This window comes from Bombina bombina, chromosome 4 (genome assembly GCF_027579735.1).
Source record: "Bombina bombina isolate aBomBom1 chromosome 4, aBomBom1.pri, whole genome shotgun sequence".
NCBI classification, from domain to species: domain Eukaryota; kingdom Metazoa; phylum Chordata; class Amphibia; order Anura; family Bombinatoridae; genus Bombina; species Bombina bombina.
Genome location: NC_069502.1, coordinates 488067569 through 488086821, shown reverse-complemented (window position 1 = coordinate 488086821; position 19253 = coordinate 488067569). Strand labels below are relative to the sequence as shown.

The following is a 19253-nucleotide window of genomic DNA, read 5'->3' as shown; positions in this document are numbered from 1 at the left end:
TTTTGAGTGAGTAAATATATACCTGGCGTTAACCCCTTAAGGCAGAGCTTTCCAAACTTTTCATGTTGGCGACACACTTTTTAGACCTAGATAATTTCGCGACACAGTAATTCAGTTGTACTAGCAAAAAGGAGGTTAAACTAACTTGTTTTAAGATATACGGACACTTACATAAATTATATAATAACTAAATGTATTTACAAGTAACAGTAAGTATGTGCAAGAATTAAAAAAAAATTAATAACACCAATAGCTACCTACTATTTTAATTGGATGTATGAGGTTGATGGGATGAACACAATTTCTGAATATTTGGTGAAATTTTAGATAAAGACACTCGCATTTCATCATCAAGCATTTTTAAGCTTCCACTTCCTATCCATATATCAAGAGCAGGAGCAGCAATGCACTACTGGGAGCTAGCTGCAAACCCAAAAATTGGAGTTCCCCACTAATTTCTACCATAACAGAATAGCAGAATTTAGTAGAAACAATTCTACTGTTAGAAAGATTTTACTATTGTAAATTGGAAAAATTAGAAGTTTTCTAAGACATGCTATTTTATTGGCACAGTTCTAAAAACTCTTAAATCTTTTTAATGCTAACAAGTGTCTAGGAGTCTTCTTTCCCCAAATTCACACTGAATCGATAATTATTAAACAATAATTCATACCACAATTATTCTTTGCTGTTTCTCATTTAAACAATGGGACAATAATGCATGGGTTATGATGATAAAATTATCTCTCTCTTTTTCTCTCTCACAACTGACGCTTGATCAGCGTATTTTGTAACACTACACAAGAGGGCAACACAAAGTGATACTTAATAAACCCACAAGATGTTAAACCAGAAAAACAAAGTATATTCTGCCAAAAAGGAATTAAATGAATTAAAACAGTTATGTCTAAATCTATCACACTGAGAATGCTGACAAGTGTTTTGATCCATCTTATTAAATATATTTTCATTTTAAACTAAGCATTGAATGCAAATAGGTATTTTACTCATGTTTTGTTATAGTAAACAATGTTCTAGGTTTGCTGCAGGTCAATAAGCAGATCCTATAAAAGGTTGATGCTTCACATTTTGTAAACTTTGTAAACATTGGGGAGTTTTTGTATTCAGTTATTGTATACACTAATCCATTGATGAATTCATGTATTACCATATGCTCCAGCACATCAGCTTTTTTTTAATGTGAATCGTTTTTCAGTATATATATATATATATATATATATATATATATATATATATATATATATATATATATATATATATACTCAGAAATAGCAGGGAAGGAAGGCACTCACCGTTTACAACCACCTTTATTTTGGTCAACCAAAATAAAGGTGGTTGTAAACGGAGAGTGCCTTCCCTGCTATTTCTGAGTGTTTAGACTTTTAGAAGTGCACCCCGGCGGTTGGAGTTTATGGAGTGCTGGTTCCCTGCTGCTAATTTGAATCTACACATATATATAAATATATATATATATATATATATATATATATATATATATATATATATATATATATATATATATATATATATATATAAGAGCAATTTAAAATATTGGGAGGCGAAAAGTGAGTTTAAAATCCTCCACTAAATCCAAAATGTAGAGAAAATAACTCATTGTGTAAACCATTTACAAATCTAGACAAGTCAGAAGACTTGCTTTTACCCCATAAACTCTCTGATTACACTGTTTCTAATGCAGCAAAGGATTCTGGGTGAGATAGGCAAATGAGGTTCACAATGACTCACTTTTTTACTTCTAGTCTGCTTTTTAAGGCAGACTTCCCTTTACGCCATAGCATCACCGCATTACACAGCTTCTAAGCTTAGCTAGGGGTAGTACAGTGATTCAGACCAATCCCAGGACAGCTGTTTCATGGTTATTGCCACTTATCAGCTGGGAGTAGGTTGAATCACTGCTTGATAAAGTTGTTTACACTGTTTCCAATGCAGCAAAGGATTCTGGGTGAGATATGCAAATGAGAAAATAACTCATTGTGTAAACATTGTGTACCTCATTTGCATATCTCACCCAGAATTTTTTGCAGCATTGGAAACAGTGTAATCAGAGAGTTTCTGGGGTAAAAGCAAGTCTTCTGACTTGTCTAGATTTGTAAATGGTTTACACAATGAGTTATTTTCTCTCTCTCTCTCTCTCTCTCTCTCTCTCTCTCTCTCTCTCTCTCTCTCTCTCTCTCTCTCTCTCTCTCTCTCTCTCTCTCTCTCTCTCTCTCTCTCTCTCTCTCTCTCTCTATATATATATATATATATCTATATCTCTCTATATCTATATATCTATATATCTAAATATCTATATATCTATATATCTATATATCTCTCTATCTCTCTCTCTCACTCTCTCTCTCTCTCTATATATATATATATATATATATATATATATATATATATATATATATATACAGAGAAAAATTTGTTTCATTCCAATCTTATAAAATGAATATTAATGGGGAGTTTCCCCAACTATTCATCTGTAGTACTATTCTGTATTCGTTTTATATATTTATATATATTTTTTTATATATACAAAATATATATATATATATATATATATATATATATATATATATATACACATACATTTATACTTTAAGCATCAATTAAAAGCTAGCTCCATTCTATTACATGGACTTCTAAAATATACATAGATCATAGTTATATGATCTTCCAGGCATATGTCAGTTCAAAACACATATTATTTAATGCATTTGTTATTTTACGGATAAAGTAGATTACCTGCAGTTCTTTTTCTTTGCAATCAATATTATGTAGAATGTTTTCATGTTGTTCTTCAAGGACATATAACTCATTAACAAGCACTTCTGATATGCATGCTGCCGGCTCCGGTGTAGCTGACACTTGTGTTCCACTAGATTCATATCCTTCTTCACAAGACATTGTTTCATTGTTTTTCTTCGTTATTTCTTCATCTTCCTCAAAATCCTCAACAAGGACAAACTCTGCAATGAAAAGGTCATTCTGCTTCATATCATACAACGTATTTGAGTGTAATCCTCTTCCTAGGAAAATCTGTTCATTGCTTCGTTTGTGACAAATGGAAGGACTTTCATCTTCCATGCTGATGCTTTTTTCTGACACATTTTCATAATTAGGCTGTTGAGAAAGTGATTGCATATTAAGACAGATTTCTACTATAAAAAATGGATGTCAATAATATTTACATTATTATATTTTAGTGTATTCTCAACTATATTATTTAAAGAAAATATTAGTTTTAGTTGAATGTCTAAATGGGTTTGCACTACAAGTTTTAGATAGCAATATAATTATAGATAATGCAGTCAACAAACATTCTAAATATAAATGACATTAGTTTATTAAACAAAAGGACTGATATTAAAGGGACAGTCTACACCAAAAATGTTCTTCTTTAAAAAGATAGATAATCCCTTTATTACCCATTCCCCAGTTTTGCATAACCAACACAATTATATTAATATACTTTTTACCTCTGTGATTACCTTGTATCTAAGCCTCTGCAGACTGCCCCTTATCTTAGTTATATTAATATACTTTTTACCTCTATGATTACCTTTTATCTAAGACTTTGCAGACAGCCTCCTTATCTAAGTGCCTTTGACAGACATGCAGTGTAGTCAGTCAGTGAAGACTCCTAAATAACTTCACGGGAGTGAGCACAATGTTATCTATATGACACATGTGAACTAGCACAGTCTAACTGTGAAAAACTTTCAAAATGCTCTGAGCTAGGAGGCGGTTTTCAACTGTTTAGAAATCAGTTTGAGCCTAGCTAGGTTTAGCTTTTCAAAAATACCACCAAGGGAACAAAGCAAATTTGATGATAAAAGTAAATTGGAAAGTTGTTTAAAATTGCATACCCTATCTGAATCATGAAAGTTTAGATTTGACTTTACTGTCCCTTTAATCCAATGCTTCTCAGAAAAGAATGCTAGAGTCTATATATGTTTAGCATTTTATTTTTTTTAAAACCTATAGTGATCATATTTAAACACTATTGACATAATTTCTGATTTATTGAGTTATTTCTAATAGATCATCTTCTTAATTAATGATACTGTAAAATATAACTTGTCTTTATAAATGATTGATAAAAACAGGATGCAAAATACATTAAATTAAATTACAGAGAAGAGCTAAAAATATTATTATGGAAATTTTAAAAAACAAACAAAACATAAATGCAAAATTGAAGGAAGAAGAATGTATGAAACAAAGGTCATAATGATATCATAATACGTATATCATTACGTTACATTATATACGTATATCATTGTTTCACTTTCTTGATTGAGGTTACCTTTATCAACTGAAAAATCACATGCACTTAGCCTAATGCTCAATAAATAACACAAAAGGTTTAGTGATGTCGCGAACATAAAAATTTGGGTTCGCGAACCGCGAACGCAAACTTCCACAACTGTTCGCGAACCGGCGAACCGGGCGAACCGCCATAGACTTTAATAGGCAGGCGAATTTTAAAACCCACAGGGACTCTTTCTGGCCACAATAGTGATGGAAAAGTTGTTTCAAGGGGACTGTGGCATGCCGGAGGGGGATCCATGGCAAAACTCCCATGGAAAATTACATAGTTGATGCAGAGTCTGGTTTTAATCCATAAAGTGTTTGGAATAACGTGCTTTAAAACATGAGGTATGATGTTGTATCGATCAGGTAGTCTAAGGGATACGCCCGCTTCACAGTGCGCAGTGTAGATGATATACCTGCCCTGTGACCATGCTTTTCAGACCAGGTATTAGTGGTCAGATGGACCCTTGCCCCAACACTGTGTGTCAGACATGCCATTATAGCAGACTTATATGGCTTTGGCGTTGCTTTTTGGTAATTAGAAGGCTGCTAAATGCCACTGCGCACCACACGTGTTTTATGCCCAGCAGTGAAGGGGTTAATTAGGGAGCATGTAGGGAGCTTGTAGAGTTAATTTTAGCTTAAGTGTAGTGTAGTAGACAACCCAAAGTATTTATCTAGGCCCATTTTGGTATATTTCATGCCACCATTTCACCGCCAAATGTAATCAAATTTTAAAAAAACATAATTTTTTTTTGCAATTTTAGGTTTCTCACTGAAATTATTTACAAACAGCTTGTGCAATTATGGCACAAATGATTGTAAATGCTTCTCTGGGATCCCCTTTGTTCAGAAATAGCAGACATATATGACTTTGGCGTTGCTTTCTGGTAATTAGAAGGCCGCTAAATGCTGCTGCGCATCACACATGTATTATGGCTAGCAGTGAAGGGATTAATTAGGTAGTTTGTAGGGAGCTTGCAGGGTTAATTTTAGCTTTAGTGTAGAGATCAGCCTCCCACCTGACACATCAGACCCCCTGATCCCTCCCAAACAGCTCCCTTCCCTCCCCCACCCCACAATTGTCCCCGCCATCTTAAGTACTGGCAGAAAGTCTGCCAGTACTAAAATAAAAGTTGTTTTTTTTTTAGCATATTTACATATGCTGTGGTGTAGCATCCCCCCTTAGCCACCAACCTCCCTGATCCCCCCCCCCAAAACAGCTCTCTAACCCTCCCCATCTGCCTTATTGGCGGCCATCTTGGGTACTGGCAGCTGTCTGCTATTATTTCGAAGTCAAAAAAGTGTTTTGTTTTTTTAAATGTACACCACTGTTACACCAGATATGAGTGGTGGCACTGGGCAAGTGGGCACAGTATACGCTGTGAGCCTGACACACACGCTGGCAGGCAGGCAACTGCAATTAGATTACACAGGAAAAAAAAAGCAGACTGATGTTCTTGCCCTAAAAAGGGCTTTTTGGGGTGCTGTCCTTACAGCAGAGATCAGATGAGTCCTTCAGGACTGTAGTGGACACTGAATACACTAGCCTAGCTATCAATTTCCCTATTAAATCAGCAGCAGCTACACTGTCCCTCCTCTCACTAAGAATGCAGCTTCCAAATGAATCTAAAATGGATGCTGTCCAGGAGGTGGGAGGGTCTGGGAGGGAGTGTCTGCTGCTGATTGGCTGTAATGTGTCTTCTGACTGTGAGGTACAGGGTCAAAGTTTACTCAATGATAAAGAATAGGGGGCGGACCGAAAATCGCATATGTTCGCCGGGAACTATTCGCCGGCGGACTATTCGCGACATCACTAAAAAGGTTATATTATTATGATTTCTAATTACAAAAAAGACACTGCTGAATATTAAAGTAAAAGTAATATTTAATACTATTGAAATGGTAGGAATCTAATTGTGTGAATTGCTTTACATATTTTTTTGTAGAGTTATCTCATTCAAAACAATTTCAAACCATTTGAAAACTAATGTATCATGTGGTTCTCATACTTTATTTAATCCAGCTATTGTCTCAGTACAATTCTTAAGAAAACATTTTTTATCAAAAAACATTTTTTTAACAGCCTTGAGCTCTTGAAACCAACATGACCTCTTTCAAATGATATATATTATCTAGGACTTTCACACATATTTTTGAATGTTAAAGTACTTGTGCATTAAAACCTCATGTTTTCATTCTGTTAATGTGCACAATATTATGTGAGAAACACAGCTGTTTCTTCAAATGATTTTTTCAGTGATTTTTGGATGAGGTAATAATGGAAATGTATGAGCTTCTTAAAGGGACAGTCAATTTTCCAATTTACTTTTATCATCAATTTTGTTCTCTTGCGTCTAGATTACGAGTCTTGCGTTTGCCTTAAAAAGCAGCGTTGAGAGGTCCCAACGCTGCTTTTTAATGCCTGCTGGTATTACGAGTCTGGCAGGTACAGGTGCACCGCTCACTTTATTTCCGCGACTCGAGCATACCGCAAATCCACTTACGTAAATTGCGTATCCTATCTTTTTAATGGGATTTGCCTAATGCCGGTATTACGAGTCTTGGAAAAAGTGAGCGGTAGACCCTCTCCTGTCAAGACTCCTACCGCATTTAAAAGTCAGTAGTTAAGAGTTTTATGGGCTAACGCCGTAACATAAAACTCTTAACTAAAGTGATAAAAAGTACACTAAAACCCATAAACTACCTATTAACCCCTAAACCGAGCCCCCCCCCCCCCACATCGCAAACACTTAAATAATTTTTTTAACCCTTAATCTGCCGACCGGACATCTCCGCCACTTCAATAAATAAATTAACACCTTAACCACCACACTCCCGTCTCGCAAACATTAGTTACCTTTTATTAACCCCTAATCTGCTGTCCCTAACATCGCTGACACCTACCTACATTTATTAACCCCTAATCTGCCGCTCCTAACGTCGCCGCAACTATATTAAATGTATTAACCCCTAAATCTAAGTCTAACCCTAACACCCCCCTAACTTAAATGTAATTTAAAATAATCTAAATAAAATTACTACAATTAACTAAATTATTCCTATTTAAAACTAAATACTTACCGATAAAATAAACCATAAGATAGCTACAATATGTTTATTTTTATTTTACAGGCAACTTTGTATTTATTTTAACTAGGTAGAATAGTTATTAAATAGTTATTAACTATTTAATAACTTCCTAGCTAAAATAAAGACAAATTTACCTGTAAAATAAATCCTAACCTAAGTTACAATTACACCTAACACTACACTATCATTAAATAAATTACCTAAATTAACTACAATTAATTACAATTAAATTAAATAAACTAAATTACGGAAAAAAACCCACTAAATTACAGAAAAAAATAAAATAATTACATTTTTTTTAAACTAATTACACCTAATCTAATCCCCCTAATAAAATAAAAAAGCCCCCCAAAATAATAAAAATCCCTACCCTATACTAAATTACAAATAGCCCTTAAAGATGCTTTTTGCGGGGTATTGCCCCAAAGTAATCAGCTCTTTTACCTGTAAAAAAAAAGACAATACCCCCCCCAACATTACAACCCACCACCCACACACCCAACCCTACTCTAAAACCCACCCAATCCCCCCTTAATAAAACCTAACACTAACCCCTTGAAGACCACCCTACCTTGAGACGTCTTCACCCAACCGGGCAGAAGTGGTCCTCCAGACGGCCCAAACTCTTCATCCTATCCGGGCAGAAGAGGTCCTCCAGACAGGCAGACGCGGAGCATCCTTTTCTTCCGACGACTAACACTAAATGACGGTACCATAAAGTGACGTCTTTCCGTGAGCCGGAGTGAAGGTGGGAGACAGAGAAGGTATTAGATATGAAGGAATAGGGTCAAGTGGGCAGGTAGTGAGGTGTAAGGAAGACAATAGGAAAGCCACTTCACTCTCAGTGGTTGGGAGGAGGGTGCAGAGAGTGGCAGAGGGGGAGGCTGGGAACAAAGTTGGGAGATTGCAGGCTTGTGTTGGGATGTTTCTTTGGATAGTTAGTGTTTTATTGAAAAAGTAGTCAGCCAGGTCTTGAGTACTGAATGCAAATGAGGGGGGGGGGTGCATGCGGGTAGAGGAGAGAGTTGAAAATGGAGAAGAGTCTTTTAGGGTTTGAGGAGTGAGTGGATATAAGAGAAGAGAAGTAGGTTTGCTTAGTTAAGTGAAAGGCAGAGGTGTAATAGTAGAGAATTAACTTATAGGCACGTTCAGCAGTGTGGTAGCATTTTTGTAGGTGGCGTGTTTGCTGGAAATGCCAGGGCTGGAGCTGACGATGTGGGGCTTTGCAAAGTTGGGGTGGAGCAAGAGTGTAAAGTGCAGAGGAGAGAGTATATTTATTTATTACTATAAGAAAGAGAAAAAGACTTCAAACTGTTAGAAAGCCTTTAAAATGACAGGGGATACAGCACTCTTTATATTATTTTAAAGCACATTTTAATTTTTAGCTTTAGCACAGTTCAATATTCCAGAACTGAAACAACCTAGGCATACACAAGCATAGTAAAAAGATACACTTATATACAAAGTATCAAAAAACTCACTCGCTACAGTCATTCAACATACACACAAAGACTCACTATATATAGAGCACTGAAATTAGATTCCTAGTCTAAAAAGGAAAGTCCTCCTATATGGCCATAATAGAGACTTGGGCCTCTAGTTATCAAGCTCCGTAAGGAGCTTGATGGCCTCTGTTTCTGGTGAGTCTTCAGACTCGCCAGAAACAGCAGTTATGAAGCAGCGGTCACAAAGACCGCTGCTCTATAACCTGTCCGACTGCTCTGAGCAGGCGGACAGTCATCGCCGGAAATCAACCCAATGGAGTACGATCGGGTTGATTGACACCCCCCTGCTGACGGCCTATTGGCCGCGAGTCTGCAGGGGGCGGCGTTGCACCAGCAGCTCTTGTGAGCTGCTGGTGCAATGCTGAATACGGCGAGCGTATTGCTCGCCGCATTCAGCGAGGTCTGGCGGACCTGATCCGCAGTGTCGGATCAGGTCCGCCAGACCGTAATAACTAGAGGCCTTGGAGTAAACAGCACTGTTACTTTAAGCAGCATCCAAAAATGGTGTGCAAAAAAGAAAGTTTGTTGTTTTATCTTACCATGCCAAAAGCATCAAAAAGCACACATATTGATATATAGTGTAGTCAGTTAATAGTTGTATGCAAAATTCTGTCAGGACAGTTCTCCAAATAGTTTTGTATTATATCAAGATGGCGTTAGTGCAGTAGCAAGCAAGCAGGTTAGTGAGCAATGTAATTTTGCACATGCATTTCAGATTCCTCATTAAAGGGCTTTGTGAGTCATGTGGTATATGTTATATACAAAAGGGGGCAGTTACCTTTCGCAACTTGGCTTTAAAATATCCACTGCTATAGTTCAAAATAAATGGTAAAGTGTTACCTGGAGCTTCCAGTCCCTCCTTTGCTAGACCTCAGATTTACCTCGGTTAACCGCAAACTTCTCCAAGACTTAGATACCTTGCAATGTACATCCGTCTCCCAACAGCTTACAGCGTGGTCATACCAGACTTGATTTCACAAATTGCTCGCTTTTCCACAAACTGCACCCACTCCTTTCAACTCAGTGAGTTGTTTGTTTGCAAAGACTGCATACAGGTGATTAATTCAAAAGAGGAAACAGCCAACGTACATTTCACCCAGAATCCTTTGCAACAAGGGCTTCATCAGGGCTGTCAATCAAAATGTGAGTCCGTCTTTTAACGAGTAAACTCCACCCCTTTGCTTTACATCATTGTTTCTTAAGGGTGATGATTACTATCATTAATAGTCGCTCACTTAAATAACTTAACTTAGTACTTCATTCATAAATGTACATTCACACCAGAAATCATTACTCAACAAACATCATTTTTCACTTTATAGGAAAAAAATTTATTTTTCCAAAGCTTTTACCTTCCATCTCTATAAAGTACAAGAGATTACACAACATCTTTAAGCAGTTTCTTAAGTCTTTAAGCAGTTTCTTAAATCTTTTACCGGACATTTTACAACAGACCTGTATCCCTAAATGTTGTATAGGTCAAGAGTAAGTTTATATATAGAAAATTATTTTATTACCTTATTATTCTTTCTTATACCCTGATTACTGCACTGCATCCTGTCCGATGCTGCATAAGCATATGTAAATATCCAAGTACAATGTAAATATCTAAGTACAACCTTTATCCCTGTATATTGTATAAGTCAAGAGTAAATATATGTACAGGAAATAATTTTATTACCTTATTATTCCTTCTTATACTTTGATTAATGCACTGCATCCTGCCCGGTGCTACATGAGCATCTGTAAATATCTAAGTATAATATTCTGGCTTAGGTTATGCCTCATTCTTTATAGTTTGTGTTTATTGAAAATAGATAGATGTTAGGAGATACATAGATTGTTCTTATGTCCTTAAAGGTAACTCGCAAATTCTAATTTTTCATTGAGTCCCCTGGGGTATAACGTTTTAAGGGTATATATCCACTTTGTCTCTTTTTGTAAAAGGCACTTGTCATTATCTCCTCCTCTTCCTGACATAATGCCTCTATCAATACCCACAAATCTTAAAGTTTCAGGATTTGATTCATGACATTCCAGGAAATGTCTTGCCACACTTGTGTCCTTTAGAGAGGTTATGTCATCTCTGTGTTCTCTTATGTGGTCTTTTATCTGTCTTTTCGTTTTGCCCACATAGAATTTTGGACAAGAACAAGAAAGGAGATAAACCACACCAAAGGAGTCACAATTAGTAAAATGTTTTATCTGGTATTGTCTTTCCCCTTCAGCATCGGACAGGATGCAGTGCAGTAATCAGGGTATAAGAAAGAATAATAAGGTAATACAATTATAAACGTCTGTTGTAAAATGTCCAGTTAAAGATTTAAGAAACTACTTAAAGACTTATGTTGTGTAATCTCTTGTACTTTATAGAGATGGAAGGTAAAAGCTTTGGAAAAATGACGTTTTTTCCTATAAAGTGAAAAATGATGTTTGTTGAGTAATGATTTCTGGTGTGAATGTACATTTATGAATGAAGTACTAAGTTAAGTTATTTAAGTGAGCGACTATTAGTGATAGTAATCATCCCCCTTAAGAAACAATGATGTAAAGCAAAGGGGTGGAGTTTACTCGTTAAAAGACAGACTCACATTTTGATTGACAGCCCTGATGAAGCCCTTGTTGCAAAGGATTCTGGGTGAAACGTACGTTGGCTGTTTGCTCTTTTGAATTACTCACCTGTATGCATTCTTCGCAAACAAACAACTCACTGAGTTGAAAGGAGTGGGTGCAGTTTGTGGAAAAGCGAGCAATTTGTGAAATCAGGTCTGGTATGACCATGCTGTAAGCTGTTGGGAAAAGGATGTACATGGCAAGGTATCTAAGTCTTGGAGAAGTTTGCGGTTAACCGAGGTAAATATGAGGTCTGGCAAAGGAGGGACTGGAGGCTCCAGGTAACACTTTACCGTTTATTTTGAACTATAGCGGTGGACATTTGGAAGCCGAGTTGTGAAAGGTAACGGTCCTCTTTTGTATATAACATATACCGCATGACTCACAAAGCCCTTTAATGAAGAATCTGAAATGCATGTGCAAAATTACATCACTCACTAACCTGCTTGCTTGCTACTGCACTAACACCCTCTTGATATAATACAAAACTATTTGGAGAACTGTCCTGACAGAATTTTGCATACAACTATTAACTGACTACACTATATATATCAATATGTTTGCTTTTTGATGCTTTTGGCATGGTAAGATAAAACAACAAACTTTCTTTTTTGCACACCATTTTTGGATGCTGCTTAAAGTAACAGCGCTGTTTACTCCAAGTCTCTATTATGGCCATTTAGGAGGACTTTCCTTTTTAGACTAGGAATCTAATTTCAGTGCTCTATATATAGTGAGTCTTTGTGTGTATGTTGAATGACTGTAGCGAGTGAGTTTTTTGATACTTTGTATATAAGTGTATCTTTTTACTATGCTTGTGTATGCCTAGGTTGTTTCAGTTCTGGAATATTGAACTGTGCTAAAGCTAAACATTAAAATGTGCTTTAAAATAATATAAAGAACGCTGTATTCCCTGTCATTTTAAAGGCTTTCTAACAGTTTGAAGTCTTTTTCTCTTTCTTATAGTAATAAATAAATATACTATCTCCTCTGCACTTGACACTCTTGCTCCACCCCAACTTTGCAAAGCCCCACGTCGTCAGCTCCAGTCCTGGCATTTCCAGCAAACACGCAACCTACAAAAATGCTACCGCACTGCTGAACGTGCTTATAAGTTCATTCTTTACTCTTACACCTCTGCCTTTCACTTAACTAAGCAAACCTACTTCTCTTCTCTTATATCCACTCACTCCTCAAACCCTAAAAGACTCTTCTCCATTTTCAACTCTCTCCTCTACCCGCATGCACCCCCCCATTTGCATTCAGTACTCAAGACCTGGCTGACTACTTTTTCAATAAAACACTTACTATCCGAAGAAACATCCCAACACAAGCCTGCAATCTCCCAACTTTGTTCCCAGCCTCCCCCTCTGCCATTCTCTGCACCCTCTTCCCAACCACTGAGAGTGAAGTGTCTTTCCTATTGTCTTCCTTACACCTCACTACCTGCCCACTTGACCCTATTCCTTCACATCTAATACCTTCTCTGTCTCCCACCCTCACTCCGGCTCTTACTCAAATATTCAACCTATATCTTTCTACTGGCACATTCCCTGCCTCCTTCAAACATGCAAAGGTCACCCCCATCCTTAAAAAAACCTCCATTGACCCTAACTCTCCTGCAAACTACCGCCCCATATCACTGCTCCCGCTAGCTTAAAAAATCCTTGAAAAACTCGTTTTCAATCACCTAACCCACTTCCTGTCCTCCAACTCATTGATCGACTCCCTGCAATCTGGCTTCTGTCCCCAACACTCAACTGAGACTGCCCTCACCAATGTTACCAACAATTTCCTTTCTGCTAAAAACAAAGGCTACTAATCTATACTCATCTTACTTGACCTCTCTGCTGCCTTTGACACTGTTGACCACCCCCTTCTCCTACAGACTCGTCACTCTCTTGGGCTCTGTGACACTGCCCTCTCCTGGATTCACTCTTATCTCTCTAACAGATCCTTCTCTGTCTCTTTTGCTGGTGACTCCTCCTCTCTATTGCCTCTGTCTGTTGGAGTACCTCAAGGCTCTGTCCTTGGTCCTCTACTCTTCTCTATTTACACTTCTTCACTGGGTAAACATATCAACAGCTATGGCTTCAACTATCACCTCTATGCTGATGATACCCAGATCTACCTTTCCACCCCTTCACTCTCTCCTTCTGTCAATTCTCACATCAGCGACTGCTTATTTGGCATTTCCTTCTGGATGACCTCTCACCACCTAAAAATAAACATGTCCAAGACCAAACTACTTCTAATCCCCCCCTCTAACTCTACTCCAGTTTCTAATTTTTTCATCACTGTTGACGGCACCACTATCTCCCCATCACCCCAAGTCCGCTGCCTTGGTGTCACACTTGACTCAAATCTGTCTTTCATTCCCTACATCCAATTACTCTCTTCATCCTGCCACAACCACCTACGCAACATCTCCAAAATTCGTCCGTTTCTGAGTGCTGAAACCACTAAACAGCTAATCCACTCCGTAGTAATTTCCCGACTTGACTACTGTAATAACCTACTAACTGGCCTCCCCCTCTCCCGCCTCTCTCCCCCTTCAAGTCATCCTAAATGCATCTGCCAGGCTAATCCACCTCTCTCGACACTCTGTTTCTCCTGCACCTCTCTGTGAGTCCCTTCACTGGCTCCCCATTCACAGCAGAGTTAAATTCAAAATTCTCACCCTGACTTACAAAGCCCTCACCAATGCTGCCCCACCCTACCTGTCCTCAATCTTCAACAAATATACTCCAGCCCGCCCCATTAGATCCAACAATGACCTGCTACTTGCGTCCTCTACCATCACCTCCTCTCATGCTTGACTACAAGACTTCTCTCGTGCGGCACCAACCCTCTGGAACGCACTTCCTCAAGCTGTCAGACTTTCACCTAACCTCTCCTCCTTTAAACGTTCCCTAAAGACCTTCTTGTTCAGGGAAGCTTATCACCCAACTCATTAACAAATTAACTTCAGTTACCTAACAGTTGCCCTCATCTATCTCCTCACTAATATCATTCTCACATTTGCAGTCCCCATCTCCTGTTTCCCATCCTTCTACCCATCTAGATTGTAAGTTCCCACAGGAATAGGGCCCTCAATCCCCCCTGTATTTGTCTGTAAAATTTTGTCTTTTATTGTATTGTTTCTCCCTTGTACTTTTATCCTTGTACTCATGGGCAGCGCTGCTGAATCTGTTGGAGCTTTATAAATAAATAATAATAAAATGTTATGCAAAGTCAAACCGTATATCCCATAAAATAGAAAGGATTTGGTTTCTGAAACTTACTAGCCTAATGCTTTTGTCAAGTAGTCTCCTTACTATCTTCTTTTATTTCCCAAGAATCCTGGAGAGTAGTAATTACTTTATCCAATTCTAGCACAACTGTAGAATTATAGAACAGCTTAAGGATTGGAAAATGTAACTTTTAAACACACATGAGGGGTAAATTAAAACAATAATAATTACAATATGTTTTGGGAAATTTTGCTATGGGCCACAGTTGCCATTCTCTGAGATGTAAAGCATATTTATACCAAATAAATGATTATAGTTATGATTTTATCTAATTAAGTATTTTCTTTGAGGATAATTACAAGATTAGAAATTTAGAGCAATGGCTAACAACTGACAGATGGTTTCCTAAAATCTACAGGGAGTGCAGAATTATTAGGCAAATGAGTATTTTGACCACATCATCCTCTTTATGCATGTTGTCTTACTCCAAGCTGTATAGGCTCGAAAGCCTACTACCAATTAAGCATATTAGGTGATGTGCATCTCTGTAATGAGAAGGGGTGTGGTCTAATGACATCAACACCCTATATCAGGTGTGCATAATTATTAGGCAACTTCCTTTCCTTTGGCAAAATGGGTCAAAAGAAGGACTTGACAGGCTCAGAAAAGTCAAAAATAGTGAGATATCTTGCAGAGGGATGCAGCACTCTTAAAATTGCAAAGCTTCTGAAGCGTGCTCATCGAACAATCAAGCGTTTCATTCCAAATAGTCAACAGGGTCGCAAGAAGCGTGTGGAAAAACCAAGGCGCAAAATAACTGCCCATGAACTGAGAAAAGTCAAGTGTGCAGCTGCCAAGATGCCACTTGCCACCAGTTTGGCCATATTTCAGAGCTGCAACATCACTGGAGTGCCCAAAAGCACAAGGTGTGCAATACTCAGCGACATGGCCAAGGTAAGAAAGGCTGAAAGACGACCACCACTGAACAAGACACACAAGCTGAAACGTCAAGACTGGGCCAAGAAATATCTCAAGATTTTTCTAAGGTTTTATGGACTGATGAAATGAGAGTGAGTCTTGATGGGCCAGATGGATGGGCCGGTGGCTGGATTGGTAAAGGGCAGAGAGCTCCAGTCCGACTCAGACGCCAGCAAGGTGGAGGTGGAGTACTGGTTTGTGCTGGTATCATCAAAGATGAGCTTGTGGGGCCTTTTCGGGTTGAGGATGGAGTCAAGCTCAACTCCCAGTCCTACTGCCAGTTTCTGGAAGACACCTTCTTCAAGCAGTGGTACAGGAAGAAGTCTGCATCCTTCAAGAAAAACATGATTTTCATGCAGGACAATGCTCCATCACACGCGTCCAAGTACTCCACAGCGTGGCTGGCAAGAAAGGGTATAAAAGAAGAAAATCTAATGACATGGCCTCCTTGTTCACCTGATCTGAACCCCATTGAGAACCTGTGGTCCATCATCAAATGTGAGATTTACAAGGAGGGAAAACAGTACACCTCTCTAAACAGTGTCTGGGAGGCTGTGGTTGCTGCTGCACGCAATGTTGATGGTGAACAGATCAAAACACTGACAGAATCCATGGATGGCAGGCTTTTGAGTGTCCTTGCAAAGAAAGGTGGCTATATTGGTCACTGATTTGTTTTTGTTTTGTTTTTGAATGTCAGAAATGTATATTTGTGAATGTTGAGATGTTATATTGGTTTAACTGGTAAAAATAAATAATTGAAATGGGTATATATTTGTTTTTTGTTAAGTTGCCTAATAATTATGCACAGTAATAGTCACCTGCACACACAGATATCCCCCTAAAATAGCTATAACTAAAAACAAACTAAAAACTATTCAGCTTTGATATTAATGAGTTTTTTGGGTTCATTGAGAACATGGTTGTTGTTCAATAATAAAATTAATCCTCAAAAATACAACTTGCCTAATAATTCTGCACTCCCTGTAAGTATAGTCTTAGAAAGTGGTAGATTCTTTCTTTTATAATAATGCTCTAGATTTATGAGAGAAAACAAAGTATTTTCCATATTTTCAGGAATTCATTTACTGGTGGTTAAATCCATATTATCAAATCAAATTTAATTAATAGAATAATCTGCATGATCAAAATGATCATTTGCAAAATTATAATATCTTGGATGATGGATATGTTATCATCTGGAGTTAAAGACTTTCAAAACAAACACTAAGGGCCAGATTACAAGTGGAGCTCTATTGTTAGTGCAAGGAGCGTAAATGCGATTCCGAGATCACAGTGTTCTTCATGCACAAATCCACATTACAAGTTGTGCACTGTTCAAATTACAGCAAATTTGTTTACTCAAACTTAAAGTAATTTATGCTCCCCATATTTTCAATTGGTAGTGTTGAGCCATGATATTGTATTACAAGTTGAAAGTATATGCGATTGCACAAACGCAATCGCATTTACCACTCAAAATTTTCACACAACCTCAAAGGTCGTGAAAATAGTTTGTCCAGAGAAAACAGTTGCACTAAACTACACTATGGATCCCTAAACTGCCACCCCCCATATTGCAAACTACCTCTTTACACTATTAACCCCTAAATGACAACACACCACACTGCAAAGTAAGATTTTAGGTATTTAACCCCTAAACTGCCACACAACCGACCGCTAAGTAAGCTTCTACACTATAAACCCCTAAACCGCTGTGTCCACTTCGCAAAGTCCCCACTACACTATTAACCCCTAAACTACCTGCCCCCCAACGCAAAATAACCCACTAACATCTAAAACCCCTAACCTAACAACCCCTAAGTTAACCAAAATAGACTAACCCTACCTTTACCAAAAAAAAACTACTACCTTTAAAAAAAACTTACCTGTGAAAGTAAAACAAATTCCTAATTACCTTTAAAAAAAATACCATTACTGTTTAAAGAAAACAAACTAACATTACAAAAAAATAACAAACCCTAATATTACAAAAAATAGCAAACCCCAAATTATAAAAAAATAATCAACAAACTACCAAAATTAAGAGTTATACTTATTCTAAAAAACACTCCCCCCCAAAAAAAATATTTGAAACTACAAATAGCGCTTAAAAGGTCATTTTGTAGGGCATTACCCTAAAGTAATCAAGCTCTTTTTGTGAATAAAAAAAAAACCTACACCTTCTAACTTTAAACCCCCCACCCCTCTAAGAAAAAAAAAACCTACTCCAAAAAGTGCCCTGAAAGGGGCATTTTGCTGGGCCTTCAGTTACATTGTTTTACACATACAGAAGTCCGATTTGTTTGTCTGAGTGCATATAGGACTGCTTTTTGGTTTTCTCTTTTGTGGGAGTCATATGAGGGTAGTACTGTTCAATACAGTTTGCTTGTACTCCATAAAATTTTGATTTGTTTGACTCGCTTGCTCTTCTGATTACCCTGACACCCCTCTACTTTATTTGATTACTGGAGAAGGGATTTCCTGCGAACCCCAGATGGGTGACGGCTGTTTGGGACACCGACAACATGAGTTAATTTATACAGATATGCCTGCAACATACCTCATACCCTCAGGCGTAACTAGAAACCACAGGGCCCAGGTGCAAAAATCTAAGAAGGAACCCCCCCCCACCAAAAAAATGGAATTTGATACATATCTTTTTTAAAAAAACAAAAAACATTTAACACAGAAAAAAAAAAATGTGAATCAGATTACATGTCTGCAAAAGGAGGTACCCTGTGCCCACAGTCTGTGAGATGGTCTGACCCCCTATTACTGTATATAGTGACACTGCTTAACCCACCAGTACTGTAAATAGTGAGTCAGTGTCACAGTCTGTAATCTGCCAGTGAGATGTCTGGCCTGACCTTACCCGCCCTAGTACTTCATAAAGTGACCACAGTAGTCTGTGACATAGTCCAGTGGTACTGTATAGTGAAACTGTTTACCCCCTCCCCCCATGCTGTAGTAACAAGGTCTGTAATTTGCTGGTTCCACAAACATACACACACAAACATATATGCATAAATACACACACAGTCACATACATACATACATACATACACACACACACATACATGCATAAATACACACACAGTCACATACATACATACATATATACACACACACATACATGCATAGATACACACAGTCACATACATACATACACACACACATACATGCATAAATACACACACAGTCACATACATACATACACACACACATACATGCATAAATACACACACAGTCACATACATACATACAGACACACATACATGCATACATACACACACAGTCACATACATACATACATACACACACAAACATATATGCATAAATACACACACAGTCACATAAATACATACACACACACACATACATGCATAAATACACACACAGTCACATACATACATACACACACACACACACACACATATATGCATAAATACACACACAGTCACATACATACATACACACACACATACAT

The 19253-nt window shown here is 37.7% G+C and overlaps 1 protein-coding gene across 9 annotated transcripts in view; it reads right to left on the bottom strand.

Moving 5' to 3' along the window:
• Nucleotides 1-19253, bottom strand: part of MLIP (muscular LMNA interacting protein) — an 868816-nt gene that overhangs the window by 375230 nt on the left and 474333 nt on the right. For all 9 annotated transcript variants that reach the window (XR_008402011.1, XR_008402012.1, XM_053710391.1 and 6 more), the window contains one exon: nt 2773-3150. Coding sequence is in view for 7 of the 9 variants with exons in the window: in XM_053710391.1 (XP_053566366.1) it covers nt 2773-3150 (378 nt within the window). In the remaining 2 variants the exon portion in view is untranslated. The remainder of the gene's footprint in view (nt 1-2772; nt 3151-19253) is intronic.